The sequence below is a fragment of the Cyanistes caeruleus genome, chromosome 14, assembly GCF_971803275.1.
Source record: "Cyanistes caeruleus chromosome 14, bCyaCae1.hap1.1, whole genome shotgun sequence".
NCBI lineage: Eukaryota > Metazoa > Chordata > Aves > Passeriformes > Paridae > Cyanistes > Cyanistes caeruleus.
Window position 1 is genome coordinate 3,644,254 of NC_141714.1, and position 26,779 is coordinate 3,671,032.

Below are 26,779 nucleotides of genomic sequence, written 5' to 3' on the forward strand. Positions count from 1 at the left end.
ACCCAGGGATTTCTGCCAGGATGTGGCCTGGGGGGAATCCAGAGCTGGAGGAGAGTGGATATTAAAGGGGAATGCCATCAGCTGGCCTGGCAGTGGGGTGCACTCCTGTCACAGCAGCTGCATTGCTGCCTTCTGTGTGCCAAAGTGATGGGGCTGGGACAGCCCCTGTGAACAGTGACATTTACCTGGTGTGCCAGGTCCCCTCTCCATGCTCCCAGCCCCCTTCTGGAAGGTGGCTCGTGGTTTAATGGCCACTTTTTCACATCTGAATGTGCCTTTTTATTTCCTTCAGCCACTTTTTTTTTTTTTTTTTCCACTTAAAGATATGGAACAACAGCAATCCTCTTGCTTAATCAGAATAGGGGTCCTGCCTCATCTCTCATCCTCACTCCTAAAGCTTTGTGTGATATAATTGTCATTTTCCTGGAAAAATTTCTTATTCTGCAAAGGCTACACGTACAGAAACATGTAAACTGAAGTTTAGGTTTCTGTTTCCCTGCCTTTCCCTTAATTGTCCACATTTCTCTGCTGTTGGTGGTTATTGACTCCTGTTCAAGTGTAGGGTAAACACAAGTTGCAAAGCTCTGTGTGCTGTGACATTCGTGTTTGCGCTGGAAATAATGGCACATGTGGCATCTGGGAGGTGAGGAAATGTGTTCCAGGGGGTGCTGAGCTTCTGCTGAGCTTTGAGGGAGCTCACAAATCCTTTTTCATGCCTCAAGCACAGCTGGACACACAGAGGTGGCTTCAGGCTGGAGGCTGTGTGAGCCAGTGCCTTGTGGTTCGCTTGTCTGCTGTGCTCCTCTGGGACCTGCTTGTAGCAGAGAAAGGCTGTGGAAGACTGAGCTTTGCACTGAGATGAAATCAATCCTGAACTGGCTTCTTTTCCTTAGGTGTCTGTCACATCCTGGATCTCAACACCGTGGATGTTGTCCTCCACAGACAGTCCAGCATCCCTCAGTGGGTGACTTTCAGACATTCACTCCATGAGTGCAGCTGTACAGGGCTGCTGGAGGATTTTAGGATGTCCTAGATGACACTGGTGATCATTTCAACAAGCACTTTTGTATGCTGTAATTACTTGTGCACTAGCAGGGAGGCTGTTTGCTGTAGTTTTCCTTGCCATTAAAAGCAAATTTATGTTGTGATCTTCAGCTACAGGTCATTATCTGGGGAAAAGTTTACAGTCAGATATTTCTTTGTTAACTACATGTGTGTGTGTATATCAAGAGAATGATTGCAAAAATGCTATAATTTTTATAGGAGGGCTTAATCCTTGCAGACTCAAAAGTGGTATAAAAGGCTATAGGCAAAGCAGGCTCTGACCTAAGTTTAAACCCCTCATCTTAAAGAAATAGGAAAGCTATTAAGAGCTAAATTCTGGGAAGCAGTCTGCCCTGGGAGATAATCACAGATTGATGGGGAGGTTTTTGGACACATCAGTCTTGGTTTTTAGGTTAAAATTGTGGAGGCAGGGACCATGTAGTCCTCCAGACACGATGCAGTCTTCAGTTAGCATAGAGGGGGTGAGTGAGGGGACAACAACAGAAGGGAAACCACCAGAAGCAAATAATTCCTAAATAATGCTGAAGGATCTTTTCTTTCCTCATTAAGGACGAACTGTGTACCCCAAACCTCCTGCAAACGCAGCCTGGCCCTGCTGCACGTTGGAGGGGAGCTGTTCCAGCAGGCTGGAGCTGAGCTGCAGCCATCTGTGCCTGCGCTGCAGGTGTCCATGTGCAGAGCAGCAGGAGCCGCTTGCCAAGGGCTGGCGATGGGAGCAGGGACAGGGGAGGAAGGTGTTAAAGCCATCCCAGCTGCGGGAGCTCCGAGCTTGGCACGGCTCCCCGGGATGCAAGTGGCGGCACAAAAGCATCCTCTCCGCGCCCGTTGCCCTGGCAACTGCAGATGGAGCGGCGGGGCTGGCAGCATCCTGCGGGAGAGGATGCGCTCGCAATTAAGGAGAATTGTCTTCACGTTGTTCGAATTAATTTTGAGCTGGGAGGGAAGGGGAGGGGTGATGGGTGAGTGTTAGGGGTCCAACAATGAGCTGCCACCCCTCTGAGACCCCGGGCTGGGCAGGGCTTGCTCGTGCTCTGTGTTTCTTTAAGGGTAAAATCGGTGTTGGCACTTGGCTTCTGAACCTCGGGGGTTTTTTTGTTGGAGTGACTAAAAAATCTGCGTGGGGAGCTTTATTTGTTTAATGAGGGTAGGTTTGGTGGAGTGAGTGATCTTCTGTGTGGTTATTGCCGTTGTTGCATCCGTCAAGACTGGAAATGTGGGGTTTGCAAAGATCCCAGGGAATTGGGCTCCTCCAAAAGTGGAGGGCAAGGTCTTTCAAATCCAGGTCAAAACAAGTCTTACCCTTCCTGTATGGCTGCAGTTCTGGATCAGCTGGGTTCAGAATCTGCTTTCTTCTTTTATTTGGTGAAATCAGCTGATTTGGATTGTTGGTGTTCAGGAACACATAATCACAGAATGATTATGTGAAGGTGCTTTATTAAAGAGCTCTGGGTGTCAGGGGTACACAGACCCAAATCTGACCAGTCTTGGTTTTGAGCTGAACATGTTTTATATAACTTTCATATTAATTATTAAACTTACATTGTTCTATTGTATACATTGATTTTACCCAAGCATGGATTTCTCGTGATCCCCTCAAACCCCTGACATTGTTCCTCATGTTCTTTAAACAATAATTATATCTAATCACATCTAACAATTGTATCATTTATCATATACTGACTACACAGGTGCAGTTCCACGTGATCTTAGCAAGCACAAGGCCTAACATTTCCCAGGGCCTACCTTTAACACTTTTCCCAGTGCTTGCCAAGCCTGACTTTCTTCCTAACTCCCTGAATTTTCTATGATTTTAAAATCTTTTACTATCAGGATCATTTTCAGCAGCAGCTGGAAATGTAATGTCATTTTCAAGGAGGTGTGGCCACCTGGTTTTGCCCTGGAGTGATGGGACAGAGGAGGTCAGCTGTGATTTGGTGCATGAGGAACGCAGGAATTCTCTGAAATTCAAAACTTTCTAAAGCAGCCAGGATTTTGGAGGGGATGTTGACATCTAAATGGAATCTAAATAAGAGTTCTAATAACTCAAATTCATATAGGATGCACTGATCTACAGAGATAAAAAAAAGTAACTGGAACCCCTTGGAACTGGAATTCTCATTTTACCAACCAAGAATGGAAGTTGTCATAGAGCACATCATGATAGAATAATATTGTCATTATTAGTGCTACCCTAATTCGATCCTGTACTCATTTTGAAACTAATAATAGTCCCAGTTGTTCCAAATAATTGATCTTTTTGATCTTTTGATCTTTTTTTGTTAAAACAGAGGGGAGAAATAGTACCTTTTTTTTTTTTTTTGTAGGGGGGAAATACTGGGTTAAAAATACTTTATGGTTTTAATTTTAATGTTGTAACTTTTCCCCAAATGTGCTAATAAAGCTGAAATATTTTTTGGATTTTTTTTTCTTGAGGCAAGGAAATATTTTTCAGCTCTTTTAAGGTACTTGGAACAGCATGTTCTGATGGTGTCCAGCCAAACAATTCACTGAATTCATGGGCTTTGCTTTGTTTTTTCCCTTCTCCCCTTATTATATTCTCCTAAGGTTTTGAGGTTGGGTTGTTTTGGGTTTTTTTTCACTGAACACGTTCTGAAAAGAAAATTTGACACCTTCTGGCACCCTGGCAGGTGAAGGTAGGGAGCTCCAGGCAGCTGATTCCTACAGTCCATTGCCCTTTCTTGGCTGAGAAATAGCAAAGGTAGGTTTTTTCTGTGAGTGTGTTTGTGTGTTTCACAACTGGGAGGTTCATTTGTGGCTTTTTTTTCATAGCTGGATGGAAAACAAGAACCAACCAGGAGGATTTTGGTTACATCAGGCATGTAAAACGTGCTTGACAGCTCACAGCATCTGAGAGCAGCCTCCTGAGGAAGCAGGGAGGCTCCAAAGGATTCTCCTGTTTTCCAGGCTGATATTATTATTATTATTATTTATGTGTTTGTTAGCTAATCTTTTATGAAGCCAGCCTGTTGTGCAAAGGGGAGAGCCTTTATTGCCACAGCAGAAGAGACAGCTGCCACAAAATGTACCTCGTTGGATATGGTAAAAACACAGAATAATCAGCTGAGGAAATGTTATGTTGATCCCAGGAAATGGGGATGGGAGGGTTGAAATGCCCAGGCTGTGGCCACTGTGCTAATTCATGTTCAACATGACACTGATCCTTTCTCAGTGGCTTTGACATCTCTGCTTCAAGCCCTTTCTCAGCTCCTGCAGGTGTTCTGTTATCACCAGACAAACTGAAAAATGTGTGTTGACTTTGTCTGCAGGTTTGGCCTGTTATTATTCTAAAGTAACCTTTGCCACCAAAGCCTCAAAGTAATAATTAACAGGCTTGTCTCTGGAAATCTGATGGGCATTGGACCCTGGGAAAATCCTGTTAACAGTAAATATTTCATACTGGATTGCATTTTGCTAAAGAGAATTTTAAATTAAACAATATAAACTTCACATACAATTACCAATTTCGTCAAAGGAACCTCCCAGCAAGCTGAAACCTTGATTCATTTGCAGCAGCATTTCTGTCTGTGATGAGACCAAGCCAATTTCTAACACAAAAATAAAGCTTGGAGGTAGGGCATGAACCTAGAGCAGCAGGCAGGGGTGTGTTTAAATGGATATATGCACATGGATGTGTGTACACCACATGGGGGCTTGGGCAGCAGGATGCTGAAGGGTGAAGCAGAACTTTGGACTTGCTTTGGCACCCCAGGGCAAATCTGTGGCATTTGGAAGGCAGGCAGAGCCCCAGAATCTGTGCTGTAGAATTTGTGGTAGCTTTAGGAGGGAAATGTGATTTATTTTTGTACTAAGAGCAGTGATGGGAAAGAGGATGGGTCCAGGGAGAAGTAACTGGACTGAGCAGTCACCAGACACAAAGGGTTGTTGCAGATGTGCTAAGCACTTTCTTTCCCAGCTGTTTGGTTCCTGGAGGCAGAAAGTGGAGCAGAGCTGTGTGTGGTGCCCCCAGGACTCCTCTCACAGCCAAACAAACAAACAGGGAGGGATCTCTTAACTCCCTGAATCCCTCCCTGCAGTTATTGCTGGGATTCCTCTCTGGGGGGTTGTAGTCAGTATATGATAAATGATATAATTGTGGGAGCCTTGTCCAGGTCCCGTTTCCCCAGGCCAGGGTGTGCAGCCACATCCAGGCTGGGGTGAGTGCAGCGTGCAGAAACCCCGAGAACCTGATAAAAACTTCATTCAGATGGGCTCCATTTCTGTGTCTGGGAAGGTCCCCCAGAAACAGGATCAGGAATCTCACACTGCTTTTAGGATTTTGTGCCTCTCCTCACCTTTCTGCAGCAGGGTGGGGATGCCCAGCTCTGGCAGAGAGCTTCCCCCTGCAGAGACTTTGTGTGTTAATTTGAAAAATGAAAATAGGGGAGCACACAGTGTTCCAGACCTTCAGAGGGCCTCACTTTTTTTTGAGATGAGTGTTCAATTTTAGAAGCTCTGTGGAGACCGAAGCAGACACTACTTTGTTCTCTTGGGGATGTTATTATAAGAAAGCATCATTTTCTAAACAATAGAAACTTATAAAACATAATTTAATTCACTTATATTCCCACCAGTGATTTATGCTGGTACATCTCAATATTAATATCAGAGTTTTTCTCTCACTGTGCTCTGTTTGTCACCTTGTTTGTCCCCAGCAGGCTGAGTATGGGAGGCATCATGAAAACATTGCTTGACATGTTTCCATCTTGGTTTCTGACTGGATTAGACATTCCTCCCATAATATTTTGTCCTTAACATTTTCAGCTGGGGGAGTTGTGACATGTTTCTTCTTGGAATTGCCAAAATGTTCCCAGAATCGAGCTGTTGCTCACCCTTATTCTATGAAATCCATCATTTTATTTTTATTTTGCCTGGAAAATCTTGTTAAGGTGGGGCTTGCCCAGAAGAAGAGTTGAGCAAGGAGCTAGAAAGCCTCCAGGTCTGACCCCTCCAGTACAGTCTGGTGACTGAGTGGGCCCCATCTGACATCAATTTGGTGGCTCAATCCCGTTCCTGGTGTCACATCAGAAAATTCTTTGGTTTCAGTTGAGTTTCGTTGGCGGCTGCGTCACGACACGATCAACGTTTGGAAAGCGGCAGCTTGCTCAGTGATTTTATTCACCCCAAGTCTTCCAGGAATAGAATTAAAGGCAAACATTTGTAAATGACATGCATGCAGACAGCTCTCCAGATGCCAGCATTTTGTTATCTTCTCTCCTGGCGCTTTCTCCAGTTTGTATTTCCCTCCCTCACATTGGGTGAAGGCTTTCTTATGTTGCTGTGGTCGATTCCTCTAAAGAAAAAAATACATTAAACCACCTCAATGTCATTTCTAGGACGCAAACAGTACAACTCCAAGGCTCTGAATGTTTCTTTAAAGCTTAAAATGTCAGGTTTTATTTAGTTGGTTCAGCTGTTGTTAGATGAAAATTGGTTTCTCAAACGGTTTCTGTTTGTCCTGAGGCAATGTGGTGATGGTAGGAATGACATGGTAAAATTTATTTTGAGACTGTAAAACAAAAAGCCTGAGGATCATATCCCCAGCTAGCATAAGTCTTCTTACAGTAATTGTTAGTTCATTGATTTAGTCTTCCAAAAGAATTAAATGTCTGACTTCTGTGAAGGAGAAATTACAGCCTAAACATGCCAGTTGCAAAGGAAATTGAGCTATTGTTCTGTCAACACTCTTCAGCAAGAGTGGAAAGCATCCACATCCAAAAAATGCTTTCTGTGTGAAGAGCTTCATGCTTTTGTCATATTATTTCCATATTTAAAAGGGTATTTGGGATGAGCTGGAATTTGATTTAGTAAGCCATTCCGACTGTGATTTGCAGAGTAATTCGTTTGAATTTCATGCTGTGTTCCTGTGATCCAAATGTATGTTTCCTTCAGGATTAATTCTATTTAAAGATTAAATTAAAATGTATGTTGTCTTGGCTAAAAAGAAGCTTTTCAAAATCCTACACAGCTGAAAGAACCTTTCAGAGCTGCTGTCTTGCCTGTGTGTGGCATTATTTCCACCTTAATCACAAAAACATTTTGAATTTGCTGCTTTTTTTTTCCAGCTTTCAGGACATAAAATGTTGTTCCTCGGGAAAAATACACTTTTTGTTGAGAGCAAGTGTTACCTTACAATTTTCATGCACTGAATTTTAGCCAGTGTGGGAGTGGCAGAGGCCACCTCGACCTCCTGATGTGCAGCAGGAACTGGAATCTCTGTCTGGAGCCATCTGGGTGTCTTGATTGGACATTTGTGGTTGGGTTCTTTCTCCCCTTGGACTGAGATTGATGAGAGAGAGGCAGTTTTGTCTTGTTTGGACTTGGTTGTTTATTCTTCTTATATTTATATTACATGGATACAGGGTACAAGGAGCTGTGTGCACTAAGATAGAAAGGTGCAAAATGGCCAATAAAGATCTTTCTTCAAGGTATTTTATATGTCTATTTACCCAATTAACAAATGCCAAGTAAATTATTTTTCTTAGTGACCCAATGACCCAACACCTGTGTGCTGCACTGCAGAATTCTCTATCCAATCACTTACTATTACCCAAAAACCTCTGGAAGAAGAAAATGAAGAAGGAAGAAGAAGGACAAAAGACAACACCCTCAATCCTCCATCTTGTCTTCTGTTCCTAAACCAGTTTAAACCTTTAACTTTCTCACCCAGTGGCTCAAGAAAACTCTCTAGTTTACACACTTACATTTTCAGTTTCTCTACTGCACCCTAACAGTTGTCTCTGCGGTGCTATGTGAAATTCAGTGCTTAATAAAGAGTGTCTGTGCTGTATAAAGCACATTTTTGTCTGGAGACAGCACTTTGTGAATAATGATCAAAATAGGGTTGTTTTTTTTACTAAGATTGTACTAAATCTTCAGTCCTGTGGTGGTGAGTAAAAAATTGAATCTTGTTTAGCTGTGATCCACCTGTGGGCTTTGGTCTGCACGTTTGGAGGTTTATTGCTGCTGCAAGTTCACCACAGGAGCTTTAAGGAAGCACTTGTGGGACTGACAAAGGACAAAAATTGAGGAATTTTTCTCTCCCTGGGTCAGTAGGATAACCCCACACACAATCCAGTTTTGTGCAGAGCTGCATTTGCTGTGCATGGTCACTGCTGTCTCCTCCTCCCTTCAGATAAAGGCATTTAAGCCTTGCACTGATTTTCCTCCCTAAATGGAGATGTGAATGCAGCACCTCATCCTCTGGCCTCTCCCTCCTTCACCCACTGACTGCTCTCCACAAACAAACTCCTGCCTAAAAATCTCCTTTTCACATTTGGGCACATCCCCTAATGGCCACTGGTGTCTGCACAATGAGAGGAATAACTCAAATTTAATCCAGATATTTCAGATGTAATCCAGCCATGGCATTTCTCCTTCCTGGTCTTAACGAGCACATTCATTTCCCTCAAGTGATGAATGTCTCATGAACCAAACCAAAGCTTCATCTGCCTGTGGACAGAGCTGAATTGAGGGGATTTGCACCTAGAAAGCAACAGCAGCCCTTGGTTTAGCCAAAATGATGATGATTTACAGCTGAGAATCTGCCCTGCAGCTCTGCATTTGGCTGCATACCCTGAGGGGGAGGGTGAGCTTGGAGCACCAGGGACACCAGCTTAAGTTATTTGTGCAGACATTCCAAAATCTGTAAAAAATTAAAAACCAGCATTGCCCCCAGTGAAAATAATGGCTGAACTGTAAATGCTTATGTTGTAAGACAAGGGAAAAGCAACACTGGCAAACCTCAACATGATTAGAAACAGGCCCTTCTCCTGTCTTTTGAGAGTTAAGAATTGTTTATTGGGTTTTTCACTGACTTCAGCTGTTTGTCCCTGATTAAATAAAGATGATGAAGTTCTCACAGCAATTCCTAAATCTTCATAGAAAATCTTCATCTCTAGAGGAAATTTTGTGGTGCTTTGAACACACAACAGGAACTGGAGGTCTGGATCCTTTTTGTTTTACCCAGAATGAAGTTTCAAATCCATCAGTCCAAATCAAACACTTTGTGTTACCTGGGAAGAGCTGTGGGGTTGGGCACTGTGAATATTCCTATGGCTGCCAGTGGTCATAAAGATAGGAGGGAGATTATCTGGATTCCAAAGATTTGATGTGAGTGTTTAACAGAGAAACTTGTCTGAAATGAGGTGGTGAATTCATCTCAGTGTGTTTGTATCACATTGGGAAAACCAAAATTAGCTCAAGAAGTGAAAGAGCTGTGGAAAGAAACAGCAAGGTATAAATAAGGAGAAGAGTTTCTTACTCTGTCTTTGCAAGCAAGAAGTCTCTTAAATGTCTGAATAATTTAACCACAAAGATAAAACTCAGTGTGCTTCAGCTGGGATAAAATCATGACCAAGTAAATATTCTGACTACACCCTGACAGGCTGAGTCCTCCCAGGACTCTTGTCCATGGATCTGTCTGACTAAATATGCTCTAATCTTTGTTTTGCAGAAGAGAATCCAAAATTAATGATCATTAATGGTGCTAGGAAACTTACTGAGCATTCAAACACTGATAGAGCTCCACATTTTCCCAGGTCCTGAGGTGATCAAAGCATCCAGGTTCCTCTGGCTTTTCAGTGGTTTGGGCATTTTAGTTGCACAATAATAATATCCAAAGTGACATGCAGGGTTTGTAAAAACACTAATGTATATTCAGACTGGTTTGTCCTGGGAATTCTCTTGAGGCTGGAACGAAGAAATCCTCAGGATCACTTTGTATAACAGCATGTTATCCAAACATATTTTATTCATTTTTGTACTCTAATAGCCAACTTTGCAAGATAAAATTATCTACATAGAGGGAAAAGCATGGGCTTGATTATTGATATCCTAGCAGATACAGAGCTGGGATTTTGCTTCATAATCTTTCTTTAGAAGTCACTGATGTGGGTCTTTCAGTGTCACCACTCAAAACTGAAGAAACTTATCTCACATGCTGATAACTTTATTGCTAAATGAAAATCTTTCCAAGACAAAGTTTAAAAAGATGTTTTAGAGATAGAAGCTGCTGTTTGTTTTTAAGCTGTGTAAATAAAATCCTTCCTGGTAGTTCCTGTGAATTTATGATTCTGTGACACTGATTTGGCCGAGTTGTAAAAGCGCTTTCAGTATTCAGGAGTAAAATGAATGCTGTGGTGTCACTTTTGGGGCAGTAGTTTTGTAACTCTTGATCTTCCTGGAAGAAAAACACTCTGGTTTGCATGTTCTAAGGCTGATCTTTGCCTAGAAAGGATGTCTAGACTAGAATTTTAAGTCTGATATGTGTCATGTTGGGACAGAGACCCTCCACAGACTCTGACCTTCACAGGCTCAGCAAAGTCGTCTTGGGCTGGCTAAAAAAAAACCAATTCTATTTAAAACCAATTCAAAATCCAAAATTTGATACAGCTCAACTCATAGTCTAAGAAGCTTGTGTGCTGTGCTCAGGGCTTTATGTCATTTCACAGTTCCTCTCTTTATGTTATGAACCAAACATCTAGTCCAGAATGGGCTGGGGTGGATCACAATTCCAATTCACAAAGGTTTCTGTGGAAGGTGTCACTGGAAATGCCTTGAATGTTATCCCAGACATTCACATGCTTTTGCCTGAAGCAAATAAGTGGGAAAACACCTCAAGGCGCTGTCTGAAAAAGATGAGGAGTCTGGGAGAAGAGGATAAAGGATTTTTATCCTTAAGAAAGTGTCTGAGATAAATGCTATGGTTGGTTGATAGTGGAGTCTAGGCTGAAAGCAAACCCTGCTGGAAAAGGGGTGTGGAAAGGAGGAACTTGTTGCTAAAGGGGTTTATGCTCTTTAATGTGGTGTTTAGACTTATGCTTTTTAATCTTTGAAGTCTGTGCATTGCCACTGGACAAGGGAGAAATATCTCCTTTCAGGAAAAACAAATCATCTCCCAGATTAATCTGAATTTTCACTCCAGACAATGTTTACATGACTTGGCTTTAGTTTTTCCACAAAATACTCAACATAATGAAAAAAATGAATGTGACTTTGCTGAAATCTGCCTGATACTCTTTTGTAAACAGCAAATTCCCTTCCTCATAAAAGGCAGTGATGTAGAATTCCATCTGCATCTGCTGCCAGCCCCCTGAGACACAGCAGAAGGTCAGACTGGACAAGATCACGGCCCCTGAGCCAAAATGATGCTTCTTATCAGGCAAAAAACAAATATTTTCCTCCCCCAGCCATAGCTGGACAGTCAGGAATACTGACCTGGGAATAGTTCATTCCACACTGCTCCAGTGCTGAACATCTCAGTGCTGTGATAAAAACGTGGTGTGACTTTTTCCAGCCTCCTTTTCTTATTGTTTTTATTCCCCATCTGAGGAAAGTCATCCAAGAATTGGATAGGCAAACATGTTCTGAGGAAGCAATAAAGAGATGGAGCTGAAGAGTGGGTGGCCTTTGGGTCTGATGAGTGACCTTGCAGCCCATGGCTGACCTCAGCCACGCTGGGCTGTGTCTGGAAATGGGCTCAGGGAATTTCTCTAATTTCTTTGTCCCTGGACATCCTCTTTTATTGAATGCAAAAACATTTCCCCTGCTTTGGTGCATGGCTACATTCAGGTTTTCTTTAAAATGGAGCATCACCACCTGAAAATCAGAGTAAATCCTTGTAAAAGGATTTTGTAATTGAAATTTGTAAAATTTTGCAAGAAAACTTCAGATTAGTGACCCCCAAAATTGTCCCTTTAGGATGGAAATGTATCACTTTTCCCAGGAAGTTTAAACATACACATTTTTAACCAATTAAATTGTGACTTTAAATAATTTTTTTCCCCCCCTCACATTATGTCCCAGTTGTTGTAGCTTTGGAATAGGTGAAAATCAAATTTCATGGAGGTTGGAATTGCTCTGAACTATTGGTTTATGTGATCAGTAGAGACACAGGGCTGTCTCCAGTGTCACAGGACCATGGCAGTGGCAGGGCAGTGTCTGTGCCCTGCCCTTTGAAAGGAGCTGAGCTCTGCTTCAAGGGGAGTTTGGACATCTGGCTGAGAGAATTTGATGTGGCCAGAGGTGAATCCTGTCCTGAGAATGGCATCTCTGATTGCTGCTGCTCAGGAAAGGTCACACAGGTTGTGGTACCGAGTTTAGAGAAGGGAATAGGTGCAGAGGGAAGAGGGCAGGAGGTAAAGGCTGAGTTGTGGTAAATTCAATGAAAAACAAAGTGTTATTGTCAAACAAAGCAGCTTTTCCCTGGAGGTGCCATGGATGTGCTGTAGTTCTGTAGCATCACAAACTCAGTGCACTAAGAGGTGATTTGGGGTGGTTTGTTCTTGTCTGAGGGTTCTGGGAGAGCAGCAAATCTTTTGTTGTAGTCTGGAGGGATTTCTGGGCCACAGAGGCACAGGACTGGCAGGGCTGTGGGGTTCAGGAAGAGTTCAGCCCTAGGGCCCATCACTGAGCCCTTCCAGCCCTGTCAGCGCTCTGGAGAGCGGCTGTGCTGCTCCAGGGGACAGGTGGAACCTACAGGCAGCCAAGATACACACCATGTTCCCCAATTCCGAATTTTTTTGGGTTTTTTTTTTTCTTCCAAAACATGGATTCAGATCTTCCCCAAACACTTGTGTCAGGGCAAGGCTGAAAGCCATGGGCTGAGCATTAGTCACTACTAGCCCCAAACTGAAAATGGAAAAAAGATCACTATAAATTTGTCTGTGGTGCATTTGGTTTTGTAACAGGATTTAGTGGAGAGGGAGGAGGGGGAAGAAGCATTTCTCAATTCCCAAGTAGCTGAGTTTTCTTTCACACCAGGCTGGAGCTCTGGCAGGCTCTTCCCCTTGCTCCTGTGCTGTTATCTGACTTCCAGGGGCTGCTGCTGCTGGGTGATGGGCACAAAGTTCACAGGGGAACTGCACACCCTGAGCTCGGCTGTGCAGACAGAACCTGGGGCTAAATCTGCCTTCTGTGCCTTTCCATGCCCACAGTGCCCTCCAGATCTCAGCAGGGGCTGTTTCAGCCAGGTCACTCCTGACCCCGGGTTTTGTTGGATGGAGATTTCTCTCAGAGCTGTCCCCTGAGGGACCACTTCTCTTTTTTCACTCCACAGGCAGATTTTTTCCAGCCACAACAAGGTTGTAAAAGACTTTTTGCATGCACTGGAGCATTCAGTGCAGCTGGGCTTGGTTGTTTTGCTTCTTGGGGCTCACTGCAAATGCCCTGGCACACAGCCTGCTCTGGGGAGGATTCTGTGACCATGCTGGGGCTCATTACAGGATGGACAATCCCATTTACCTCTTCAACCCCACAGCCACAGGGGTTTAGATGAGGGTGGTTCAGTGTCAGCTGCAGCTGAATTTTTACATCCATGTTCAGAAGAATTGCCTTTGCCCCTGCTTCCCTCTGCAGGAGTTGACTCAGGGTGATGGGAGGGTGGGAGAAGGGAAGAAATTGGAAACAATTCTCAGCTCTGACAGAAATCAACCTGCTTTAAAAAATTTAAGGGAATGGTTTCTGGGCTTGAGTAGATCAGTCTGATAGTGCCTGCCTCTGTAGGTCTCATGTGCAATTGGATTATTTTTCATGCCAGGACTGGGTTCTTTAAAGGGTGCTGGAGAAAGAAAGTTCTAAATACTACAGAAACCTTTGAAAATCTTAATTGCAGACAATTGCTGCTCTTCTTTCTTCTTCCCTTGACTGAATTTCTGTTTTTCTCTGAGACAGTTGACAGACCCTAATCTGTTAAAAAATCATCTTTCCCCTTTTTTGGACATCTGAGATATCTCTTAATGTTTTACAGTTAATGATTTCTACAGTGCAGCTTCAGCTAACGCCTGTGAAGACACACAGCTAATTAATTAACCCTCTGATTGTCTTTCTCCCTATTAATAACCAATACTGCATAACTTTTACTCCATGAATATTGGTGATACTTACACCAGGACAAGATGTTCAGGGCTGAGGGGAATTTTCTCCTTTAGCTGAATGATTCTAGGAGTCAATGCATGTATCCCTGCTCAGTCAGTTACCTGCTGTACTTTCAGTGGTCTCAAATAAAACCCATCCTTTCTTTTTTAAAGGTTTTTTTTTTTTAATTGTAGGGAATTGTGGCAGAACAAGACACAAACCATTGGCTCCAGTGAGATGGGAGTCTCTTGTCTCCCGTGGTTCACGTTGTTTTGCAAAACCTCTGTGGTGGGGATGCATAGCTGGTGAAATAAATTACTGGGAGTACTCTCAAGTTGTGTTGCTGGAGCCCTGCAGGAATCTCCCTTAGTTTGGAGCTCATCAGGATTTTCATTACTGCTTGGATGAGGGGCTGGGAAGGCACATATGGGAATTCTGTGGGATCCAGACTCAAACAGGATTGCAAGCCAGTTGACCAGGTTGCTCTGTTGCAAATAAAGGGACCATTTAAAATCAGGAAAAAAAGAGGTTTGTGAGCCACTTTATTCCTCACAGCACCAGAGTCTGAATGTCAGATATTCCAATCCTACACAGCAAGGATGGGAGGTGGCACAAACAGACTTCTGTCATGCAAATGAAAACTTGGTGGGACAGTGAGAGCATCGGGGCTTTCAGCAGAGCCATGAGCCCCTGAAACCTCCAGCCTCACTTCCAGCCCCTGCCCAGCCCCACTGGAGCTCTGCAGATGGGGTTTATTCCATCCTGTACATGTGGGAGGGCACAACTGGGGAGAGCTCTGCGTTTGGGATGCTCCCTGCAGGCACAAAAACTGCAACAACTGCTTTTATCGTGTAGTAGGATCCAGAAACTGCCTTTAAACGTTGCCTTGGAAATGGGAGGATGTTTCTTTCACAGCACAGATGGGGGAAATGATGCCTTAAGTTTTGGCTTTCATATTTTCCACATTCTGCACTGCACTGGTTCATAACTCTGGAGTTCATACAGAGTGTCAGCAGGATCTCCCCACAGCTCAGGCAGACACAACAATCCTTTCCCAGCCCCAGAACCAAGGACACCGCTGCAGCTCCAGGCCCAGCAAGTGCAAACAGCCCCAAACTGAGGAGAGCGACCTGGGAGGATGGGACTGCATCACCTGAAACTGGACAATTAACCCCAGTATGGAAATGGACCAAAACCTATAAAAGTGTGAAAACTCGTGACCTCTCTCCCATCTTGGGTGTAGCCTTGGCTGGGCTCTTGTACTGCCCAAGGTGTATCTTTTAAAGGCCTTTTAATAAATACCTGCCTTATTCTTTAACTCTGCCCAGCCCCTGTTCCAGGCAGCCTCTTTAGGTATCAATGGTGCAAGATGATCCTGAGCAAAGGGATTGGGACTCCTGAAGTGCCTGGATCTCATCTCATGTCAGTGTCTCCTCCTTGTAACTCCTGATAGTAACTGGCTTGATCCTCAACTATCCTAAACTGGGAACATTATATATCCTAATTGCTGGGAGAATAGTAGAAAAATATATTTTTAAATTTTTTTATATATATATTCTTTCTAATTTTTATTTTTTTACATGCTTGAGGCAACCAAAAATGCTTGAAGATCCTTACAAGGACTGCAGAACAATACATTGAAAGAACATATTTCTAACTTGTGCTGGGGGAGCTGTGGCTTAGACAGACAAAAGTATTCCTAAGAATTTACAATATGGCATAAGTGGTGAAAATCACCAAGCCTAGAAGAGAGGAAAGAGCTGAAATGAGCTCTTGGTTGTGCCTCAGTGTTACTGTGTCTCATCTGAGCCATGCAGTGACAGTCACCAGGGCTGTTGTAATGTATTAATGACAAAAGAATCAGAATTGGTGGCATTTTCTTACTCTGTTCTTTAGCCCCAGAACTGCAGGGCTCTTAGGTGGTTTGATGAGAAAGGGTTTATCAAGCAGGACCCTGGAGAATTTGGTGACTCTGGTGGAAGCAGGGAGGTGCTGTTTCTGACTCTGCTCTTCCCAGTTTGCTTTGGACCCCAGCACTCAGCAAATGCTGATCTCATCCATCAGTTTTGGCAGCTGGCACAAGCTACCCTGTTTTTCCTCTGAGGACTTTGTGAGATGTGAGACACACTTCAATTAAAAGAAGGCAGTTTAATGTGGTTCTTTTTATCAAAACAAACCAAATAAGATCTTTGCAATACACAGCAGTGCTTAATTTCTAAGACTAATTAAAGTTTTGGCTTTCACTAGTGACAGAAAAGTTTGGACCGTTTTAACCCTGATGGCTCCATTTATCCCTCATTTATTACTCTAACAAGAAAAACAAACTAGAAATTATTAATGCCAGAAATGCCAGGAAATGGGATATAAAATTGAATCTAGCCCACATGGATGTGGGATGTGTTCTGCTACCACGAAAGCCAAGTGTCCAGCTGATGTCAGCCCCTGCAGCTGGGTGGATTTACATCTCTGAAGTGCCAGCCTGGAGGTGCTGCTGCCATTCCATGTCAGAGCATCCAGGGAGGCTGAATGAATCCATCCAAGATGCTGATGAGTATCTTGTATGTGGTCAGTTTTCCTCTCAGGCACCATTTTGTTACTCAGATTTTTGTTAATGTCTCTTAATAAGCTTTGAATTTTCTCTAAGTGCAGGCACATGAGAATTCCTGACAGAAGAGCAGTGTCATGTAATGATCAGTTGCTTGTTTCCCAAAAGGCATTTAAAACGTCAGCTGTTATTTAATGAGAAAAGTCTCATGCCAAAATCACAATTTTCTGCAGGAAAACGGCTGCAGCTCTATGAATTCCATGCTCTGAGCTGATTCCAGGTACTAAAGCAGCCCAGGAAAACCATCAGCTGAGCACTGAGGTGGTGCTTTTCTCTGGAAATGAGTTCAGCTGGCACTGATCTGTCAGAGTCACATCAGAGAGATGCCTGTGGGCTCTAGCCAGGCTTGGGTTGAAGTCCTGCTATTTTGTGATCATCATCTTTAATTACCAAAGGGCAGAGAGAATCCAAAGGTCAGGAGCACAGCTCCTTCCCCTGCTGCTGATGGCAGACAGGGCAGACTCCAGGAAACCTGGGCTCTCCTGCCATTTTGAGGTGAGATGGAGTTATTTATTCTGCATTTCTAATGCTTGGCTATAGGATCGTTTCCAGAGTGTTGAAATTTAGGTTTGTTAAAGTGTGAAAGAGCAGAATTTCCTGCCAGTGCCTGCTCTGCCATCCTCTCAGCCCGTCAGGAGGAGCAGTGAGTGACAGGAGAGTGTCAGGAATTGAGCCCTGCAGGTTCCACACCAGTCAGGGATGGTCCCACGGGTTTTTGCTGGTGTTGGTGGGAGGTTCCCTCTCCATTCAGCAGGATTCCTCTGCCAAGGATTTCATGGACATCCCTGCTGCAGAATGCACCCCCGTGGTCCATGACACTGAGAGGTTCTGCCTCCAGGGCAAGGGATAATCCAGGGAGGAGCAGGGAGACATCCCAGGAGGATCCAGCCACGCTCTGGTGGGAATCTGCACGTGGATAGAGATGGAGCCAGGAAAGGAGGGATAAATGATTCCAGCAGGAGCCAGACCCATGAGAATTGTGAACCCAGGGAATTAAAGGTGTGCTTCACAAAGAGGAGTTCTCTTCCTGCCGTGGTGCTGAGGGGCTGGGGTCTCTGCAGTGACTCAGGCTGCTGCTGAGGGAGGGTTTCCAGTGTGCAGCCAAAGGAATGGCAGTGAAGCCTTGGAGGGGCTGCCTGGAACAGAGGCAGGACAGAGTTAAGAGAATAAAGTGGGGATTTATTAAAGGCCTTTAACAGGTACACCCTGGGCAGTGCAAAAGCCTCACAGAGGCTGCACCCAAGATGGTCACCAGTTTTTTGGGTAGATAGAAGTTTGCTCTGTTATCATATCAGAGGTTAATTGTCCAATTACAGCTTCAGGTAATGAAGTCACATTCCCCCAGTTTGCTTGCCCCCAATTCACTTTTGTTTATTCTTTTTGGGGCCTGAGGCTGGGAGGTGTCCTTGGGTTCCAGGCCCAGAGGAATTGTTTTGTCTGACCAAACTGTGAAGACAGTAGTGAACACTTTATGTGAAGTGTAGAGTTATGCACTGTTGCAGCACAGCTTTTGAAAAATATAAAGGCTAAAACCTTAAGGCATCATTTCCCCTCTTTAGAGGCTTGACAAGAAGCTCAGGGCTCAGGTGAGAGCAGCATCAGTTCCTGCTGCTTTTCCTGACTGGAAGGATGCTGGGATCATTTCTGGAGTCTGCAGCAATCTCTGCTTTGCTTTTCCAGGAGCTCTGTGAAGATCCCCACCTGCTTGTGGATGGAATGAGCTCCCATGACTTCCACCAGGGCAAGCTGGGGAACTGCTGGTTTGTGGCTGCCTGCTCCTGCCTGGCTCTGAGGAAAAGCCTCTGGCAGCAGGTGGGTGATGGGTCTGTGTGTGGTGCAGGAAATAAAGCTAATAAACCTTATTTAGGTTACTTGGCTGTTTCCCTGCCTATCAGCCTACAGTGCTTTTCTCCCTGGGATTAACAAGGGCTGAATTTTGCTGGATTCAAATCTTCCCTTTCTTTAACGTGTTCCAGGGCAGTCTGCCCTGGGAACAAACCTCAGCACAGTGCACTCGCTGAACTTCCCCTTCCATGGCTTCCCAGGTGATTCCAGACTATAATGAGCAGGAATGGGACCCCAAAAACCCGAGGAAATACGCTGGGATTTTCCGATTCCGTTTCTGGCGCTTTGGAGAGTGGACAGAGGTGGTGGTTGATGATCTGCTGCCAACAGAGAATGGGGAGCTGATCTACTGCCATTCCAACGTGAGAAATGAATTCTGGAGCGCTTTGCTGGAGAAAGCTTACGCTAAGTATGAGCTGGTTTGTTGTCCTTGTAGCCCTCAGTGTCGTCCCTCTCTCTGTTTTGTCCTTCAATTCTGTCAGACTTTCCGTAGGTTTTAGTTTTGCTGCTGGTAAAGAATGTAAAAAAGATTGAAAGCTCCTTCTTTGATCTCTGTTAAGGATGTAAATCATAAAGGAATGCAATGCAGTCCACTTCAGCAGCCCCAATCCTTAAGGATCCTAGAAAGCAGAGAAGATTTATCTGCAGTCTGCTCAGGCTTTTTTGTTCTGTTGTTTTTCCCTCGGTGAGACAAAAACATCTTCCCTACCTTCAAGCCAAATTAGAGCACTTGTTGCAGCCCCTGTAAAGTGTTTCTGTGTTGCCCCCAGGCTGGCTGGATCCTACCAAGCCCTGGATGGAGGCTGTGCTGCAGAAGCCCTGGTGGATTTCACTGGAGCAGTGGCAGAATCCATCAATTTGGCAGAGGGCAGATATGGTGAGGTTATTTATGAGCAGATGAAGCTGTTTGAAGACTTGATGAAAGTGCACAAAAGAGGAGGGTTCATCAGCTGCTCCATTTCGGTGAGTACAGAGAGCTGGATGTTAAGGGTTTATTCCAATGAAAATATTCTGGAAGAAATACCATTATCAGGATATTGAGCATGCCCTTCCTTTGCATGTTTGGAAAAGCTTTGTGTGGAGAAATCTAGCAAGTGCTTCCAGCTCCAGGAGCCACTAAATACAGTCACAGCTGCTTGTGCTGCCACTTCACTGTGTATCTGAAATTATTTTTTTTTCTGAATGGTCACAGCTGTGAATTGACCTGAGGCAAATCCACCCTAATTTACAGAGCAGATAGCAGTGTTCAATGGCTTTATCTCTTAGAGAAATCTCTTTAGAGAAAACAGCTCTGGCAGGGAGCTGCTGAGATGACTTTGGTTGTGCCAGTGCAGCCAGGGTAAGAGTGGAGCTGAGCTGAAGGGCTGAGCTCACCTGCTTATTCAGGAAATGCTGTTTGATATTGAATATATTGAATAATCTCCCCACTAGAATGAAGGTGCAGAACCTGCCTGTGCTGTGAGGCTCAGGTAACTCAGTGCCCACATTTAGGAGGCTGTGAAGTCCCTGTGGTCAGGAGAGAGGGGATGGTTTCTGAGGAAGATTTACCTCTCTCCAGTCCTGTGCTGGAAGATGGATGAATAACAGCTCCCAAAAGATGCTTTGTGCTTCACAAACCACCAATGGGCCAGCCCTGGAGGAGTCAAACCATTGACAGCTGGGCTGAGCTCCCATTCTGTCTAAATCTGCAATGTCAGGCCCTGGCTGGGCAGTGCTGGGATCCTCACCTTGTCCACAGCCCTTATCACATGTGAAGGGCTCACAAACTGCACCTGAATATTTCCTAAAAGATTCCTATTAAATTATTTTTTTTATATAATTGATCTTGAACCATTAATCCAGCAGCCCAGGGAAAAGGGATAATTTTCTAGGAGCTGCAGGGTTGGCATCTAAGTGCACTTCAGCATCTTCCTCCCACAGCCCCTGCTTCAGTTTAAAACCTTAGATAAGGCTGATCTTAGCTAAATCACCTAAACATTTTGCTTTGATTTCCCTATCTGTGAACGAAGGTGATTCATTCAGAAATTCTTGTGAGTATGAAGAGAGTTGTGGAATTGTCAAGAACAACAGAAGATCAGCTGGTTTTGGAGGTTCCTGAAAGTGTTACCTGTTTATCTGGCCCTGGCCTTGCACTGTCCTGCACCAGGACCAAGGAGGAAACCTGGTACCCTGTGGGACACAAACTTTAACCTGAGATAGAACAGGACTGTCCCTTCCAGCAGCATCAGGAAACAGCTCAGAAACAAAAGCTTCAAGGCCTTTGGGGTTTGCTTTACCTTTTTTTTTTCCACAAGGCCTGAATTTTCATTTGAAAGAATTCAGTCTGATTTGCTCAGGCCAGGCTGGCAGAGCAGTCTGGTGTGAGCTGTTACTGTAGACATTGGTTTGGGAATGATAGGTTGCTCCCAAATGTGAGAGCAGCTCTGTTTCTTAACAAGGATTTGGTGAGGTGATTGACTCAGTACAGGGAGCTGTGTTTTAAAAAGCAATTAATTAGGCAGTTGTAATTCTTTCACTGATTCCTGGCATTATGTTTCCCCCTTTCAAATTAAACACAAATGCTTCTAAAAATTGATTACAGAGAGGCCATTCCTAAGTTTGCCTGCATTTGTCACTTTTTGATGAATTATACACAGAGTGGAGCTCGCTAGGTGTAGATTATTTAATACTCAGGTGGCTTCATTGCTGCCTTACAAACATGTCATCATTTTCCTTGGGTTACAGAATGGCCCTGAGCATCCCCATTTGGAAATGTGAACAGACAGGAGATGTTTCAATATCTCATTTGAATAAAGAAATAAATATCTTCAGAATGAGGTGGGAAAAGCCAGCAGTGAGAAGAGCCTGGGGGGGGGTAATAAAGGCAGCAGGAGAAGTTCCAGACTCCTGTGCTGTCAAGGACTCCTTGTTTGCTTTTTGCTGTGAAAAATGGGAGTGAAAGTGTTACACTGGAGGGAGCCCAGAGCCAGGAACATCAGCCAGGCTGGGGGAACACTTGAGCTGATTCTTTGGGAGCTGTTGTCAGCAAGAGGCACAGGGGGCTTGGTGACACTCTCACGGTTGCCAGACCATTTGTCAGTTCCAATTTGACAGGAATTTCTCTTTTGCCCTTCTTTTATTTTCTTTTATTTTAATGTGATTTCTTACCTTTGGGGACTGAGCACTGTTGTATCAGTGCAACATTTGCCTTAGGACAAGGACCTTGTCCGTTTAGAGCAGTTAAATTTTGAAATGGGTAAAAATATCTGAGGAAGTACTCTGTGCATTTCACAACTGTGAGAAGTCCTTATTTATATTTAAATATTCATATATTTATATTAATATTTTAATGTGTAATGATAAATAATATATTTCTATTTAAATATTTGCATTAATAACACCAAGAGGCCATGCCTCTTGCTCTCTCCACCACAGCCAAGGCTTGATTGAGCATTAATTAGGTAATTACAAGTTTACAGAGCAGGATCTGCACTGAGTCAAATCTTCCTTCCTTGAAGTTCAAAGCAATGAGTGTTTCCAGGCCCTGTGGGTTTTAGGTGAGAGAGACTCAAGGGTGGCTTGGCTGGATTCAGTGAGGGTGTGGAGAATCTGGATCCAGGACCATCAAAACAACTCCAACACCTTTGTAAGATGCTGCTTTTCTGGGTTTAAATCAGGAGATTTGGATGCATTAAATGAAATTGTGCTCTTTCTCAGAGCTTGGCTTCTTTTAGGTATTCTTGGATCAGCATCTGATCAGGCCTGGGGCATCAAACAGGACAGTTCAGGGTCAGTTTAGGGACAGTTCAGGGTCAGTTTAGGGTCAGTTTAGGGTCAGTTTAGGGTCAGTTTAGGGACAGTTTAGGGACAGTTTAGGGACAGCCTGATCACTGCTGGAAACTCTTATGTGGAGTTTATGGTGAGCTCCTAAAGCATCCTCCAGGTCTTTGGCACAGGAGAGAGCCCTGCCAGGAGCGAGTGAGCTACAGCACAGGCTTCACAAATGGCTTGGAAGTTTCTTCACTTGTGCCTGTGCTCTCCCATTTTTACCCACTGCCAGACCCTGGGTATCAAATTTATCCCCACACAAGAGCAGCCACTGGACTCACCAGATAAATCCATGAGTGTCCAGGTGAGGACACCCCCAGACAGTCTGGGCACGTCACCAGTGTCCAGAAGAGATGCCAAGATTTTGGAAAGCTTTTCCATCAGCCCTGTCTCTAACTCTGAGGCCAGGAGGAGAGACTGGCTGCAGCAGGCAGGATTCCCCTGTGCTCTGGGGTTGTCTGGCACTGGAATTGCCTGCCACTATCAACGCCGGACCAGTGAGCCCCCAGCTCTGATTCCCAGTGCCGTTATTTTCCTGCATAGTCAAATCACTGAAGAACAGAAAGAAAACCAAATTTTTCTTGTCCTTCCCCTCCAACTTGGAGCTGTCAGGTTCCTGAGAGACATGAGTTCTTTGTGTTTAATTGTCACCCTTTGTGCCCAAGGAGTCCTCTGGGCGCCCCAGCGAAGCAGAGACAGAGCTGGGGCTCATCGTGGGCCATGCCTACTCCGTGACTGCCATCGGGAAACTGCGCCTCGGAGAGAGGCTCCTGCTCTCCTTCAAGGCAGAAAAGCTGTTCATGGTCAGGCTGAGGAATCCCTGGGGGAAAAAAGAGTGGCACGGTGCCTGGAGCGACAGGTGAGAGCTGCAAACGCGGTGTCAGGGGGGTGAAGCTGCGCCGGGGCACCGCAATTCGTGTTTAAACTCTGGTGAGACACATCTGTACTCAGAGAGGGCTGAACCTCTGTGCCATCTCTGCCCGTCTTCCTCTGAGAGAATGAGCACGTCCTGGGGCAGTTTATGGCTCCCTGGACCTTATTTACTCCTTCCATCATTCTTTTGGCACGTGGGAAGAAAAATAGCTCATGAGTCAAGAACACGAGGCTCGTTCCCAGCCTCACCATGAGCGTGTCTGTGACTCAGTTTCTCATCTGCCATTTCCAGCTGCTGGGGGTGGTAAAAGTCTTGTAGATCATTTAAGTGACTGGTGAAAAACGCTGTAAAAGTGCCACATTTGTGATTTCTTTCTAATTAACTTTCTGATGAATTTTCATGTGGGCCATGGGCTTAGCAGATAGCTCCACAGCAAGAGAAGTGATTGCTGGAGGGGTTGTCTCCCATCATGGGTGATTTATACATGAAAAATATGTGACAGTTCAGCACTGGGCTCACCAGTTAGCATTCTGTATTTAACAATGCAGTGTTCTTAACAGCAGCATATTAATTTCTTACGATCCATGCTTTAGCTAGCAAAAATCTGCTCCTTTCAGAGAGATTGGTCTGGGTGAAATGAAAAGAATGCACAAAAGAGCTGCTGTGTCTTGTTTAACTGGAGCCCTCAGGGTTCTCCAGCAGCCTGTGTCTGGCACAGCTGCCACTCATGCCAGCACTGAGCACTCTGATGGTGGCCCATGGCTTTTGGTCTAACAGAATTAAATTGACAATTTCCAAATAGGTTAAGAAAATGTCTGTTAGGAGAGCAGCCTCCATTCCCTCCTTCCAGCCACCTCCAGCTTCAGCCTCCAAGTGCTTTTGGAAGGGCAGTGAGGAGCTGTGGCTCTGTTTGGCTGCTGTAACCCATCAGGGCCAGGGTCTGGTTTGGGTTTCAGCAGGAGGCTGCTGGAATTTAGGGGCTGTGTCCCTGGAGGCTCTGGGCACTGCAGTGCTCCTCTGCAAAGTGGACACCGTGCTCAGGCTCCAGCAGTTCCTTCTCAAAGCCCCCCCAGGGAAATCTCAGACCTCAGGCCTGTTTGATTAAGGTGATTAAAAGACAGAGAGAATACTTTGGTCTAAGTGAAGCGTTCGATAATCTCCCGAGGAGGAAAAGCAGGTTTCATTTGAGGGGCCTTCAGGGAATGGAGTCAATCTCCTGTGACCTTGGAAACCAGCTGTTTAAGTGTTTAACAGTCCTAATGGAGGGAATGACAAGGGAAATCGATAAAATTCTGCTCTCCTTGAGCCTATTTCCTATTCATCTCTTTCCTTTTTAGTAGCTTTCAAATCAATTAATGTTTTAAAACTCCTGAAAGCTCACACTTCCATCAAAATCATCTGCCCTTACAGTACTCTGATATTCCTTTTAAAACCATGGACCAGGACAGATTTTTACTTCAATTTTTTTTTCCAGGTGAGAGTTTTTATTTTATTTATTTTACTTATTGTTTTGATGGTTTTTTTTCTATTTTTTTTTAATTATTTCCTTTTAGTTCTGAAGAGTGGAAGAAAGTCAGCGACTCTGAGCGCAAGAATTTGGGGCTGACTGTTGAGAACGATGGGGAGTTCTGGTGAGTGGGAGTGATGTGAAGGATTTGGAGACACTGGCTACAGTAACTGTCATTAATCTGCCATTTAACAGCTCCAAAAACAGATGGATAAAGATATCCCAAGGTCTGTTTCTTTCAAACTCCCAAGGGATGACAGGGAAGGATAAACAAAATGGGTTTAAAACTAGTAGAACAAAATTAGTAGCTCTCAGAATCTATTTAATCATAATTTAATTTAATATAATAATTTAATAATCCTTGTATTAGGGATAATCTCTCAGAAACCAGGGGAACATGTGCTGGTTTACATGGCACAGTGCCCAATATTGAAGCGTGTTTGGACCAGTTAAATTTTGAAATAAATATCTGAGGAAGTACTGTGTGCACTTCACACCCTGTTTACTGACTACTGTGCCTGTCTGTAGGTCAGCCATGGCTGAGGCATCTAAAAATAGAGTTGCATCCAGAGAATTTTGATATTTGTTGGTGTTTTCCAGCATAGGAATGTGAAGTGTTCATTATCTATACAATGTCTAGAGCTCTATTAATTTTGACCTTGCTTAAAGCTTAGATCCTCAGCCCAGCAGGTCCTTCAAGAGATGATCAATATTGCACCAAGTGAGCTGGCAGGGCTCAGAGTGAAAAGAATTCTATTGGCTTTGTCAGGACTGGCAGCTGCAGGGTTTGGATCTGTGCCATGAATAAGCCAAGCCATGATGGTAATTCAAGGAGTCAAGCTGGTTTTCAGTAGCTCTGCAGTCCAGCTCATTCCTTTAGCAGGCATAGGTGAGATGGGGTTAAATAAAAGAGTGCAGAGGATTGAGTTCTGCTCAGGGACAGGTGTGACAATCAGGACTGTAATAATGAGGAGTGGATCCTGCTTTAATTGCAGGATTTATCAATTTAATTGATCTCTTTGGCCTTTTGTAAAATGTGTTATCAAATCCAGCCTGGGAGGTTCAAACAGTCCTTTAGGGGATGCAACAGAGCAGACCCTGATCTGACCAAAAACTCTGAGTGATGCTGCTCTGAATTAATCTCTACAACTCTGTGACTGTGGCTTCATGAATATTTCCACATGGAAAGCTTTCCAGTGAATCAGTTTGTCCCCTGAACAGCTGAGCAATGCCTCCTCTTCAAATTACTGGAAGATTTTGTGTTTTGGCTTTTTGTGTGAATATCACTGCTTATTTTTAAACAAACCATTACTTCCCTGGTGTTCTGTGGAACAGGATGACGTTTGAGGACTGGTGTAAGAATTTCACAGATGTGGACATCTGCAGGACTGTGAACACCTCCTACTTCAGCCTCCACAAGACCTGGGAGAAGGAAATGATGTATGGGGCTTGGACAAAGCATCCAGAGCCTCTGCTGAACCGATCTGGGGGCTGCTTTGATAACAGAGAGACCTTCCTGCAGAACCCCCAGGTGGGAACCCCTGTGTTTTGTGAGGTATTTAATAACAGAAACCTTCCTGCAGAACCCCTGGGTGGGAATCCCTGTGTTTTGTGAGGTACTGTCTATTTGTGAGGTATTTGGTAACAGAGAACCCTGCAGAACCCCCAGGTGGGAAGTTTTGTGAGGTATTGAAGTGGATCCACTTTTAGCTGGGGCTCCTGAAGTATCCAAGCTGTTTAGGAGTTGGCAGTGACTACCAGACAAAAATCTCATTGCCCTGGGAGTGTGCTGTGTATTGCATGTTTCAGTGATCTTGGTGCAATTTCTCAGAAGAGTTTAGATATTTATTTAGGACTGTTCATGCTTGTGGCTGGTGAGTCACACACACAAAACACAACAGAATTAATGATCTCCTGCCTGGACTTCTTTCATTTTTCCAGTCGTAGAAAGGCAACAAATCTGATTTTCTAATGACAGAGCTCATTTAACCCCCTTAAACAGTTTGGGGATTTGATCCACTGTATGAAGTTAGTATCCCTTGGCATTAATGTAAGATTCTGGAAGTACCTGGTCTCTTCTCCAAGCTCAGCCTCTCATCATCAGCATTACAGAATTTTCCTTGTCTTGTCCTACCTGGTCATTTCAAGCTATTCAGTTTATTTGTTCATCCATTCCTACTCCCTTTCCACCTTCCTGCCCTTC

At 44.3% G+C, this 26,779-nt stretch overlaps 1 protein-coding gene across 2 annotated transcripts in view; it reads left to right on the forward strand.

Annotated features, from left to right (window-relative positions):
• Positions 1-26,779, forward strand: part of LOC111929208 (calpain-5-like) — a 61,558-nt gene that overhangs the window by 12,521 nt on the left and 22,258 nt on the right. The window contains exons 1-7 of one of the 2 annotated variants that reach the window (XM_086851023.1): positions 17,917-18,129; positions 18,224-18,355; positions 18,589-18,797; positions 19,159-19,351; positions 22,861-23,054; positions 24,623-24,700; positions 25,912-26,107. In XM_086851023.1, coding sequence (XP_086707149.1) covers positions 18,260-18,355; positions 18,589-18,797; positions 19,159-19,351; positions 22,861-23,054; positions 24,623-24,700; positions 25,912-26,107 — 966 coding nt within the window. In that variant the 5' untranslated portion in view covers positions 17,917-18,129; positions 18,224-18,259. Of the gene's footprint in view, positions 1-17,916; positions 18,130-18,223; positions 18,356-18,588; positions 18,798-19,158; positions 19,352-22,860; positions 23,055-24,622; positions 24,701-25,911; positions 26,108-26,779 lie in introns of those variants that run through there. The other variant, XM_086851022.1, reaches the window with a different exon arrangement.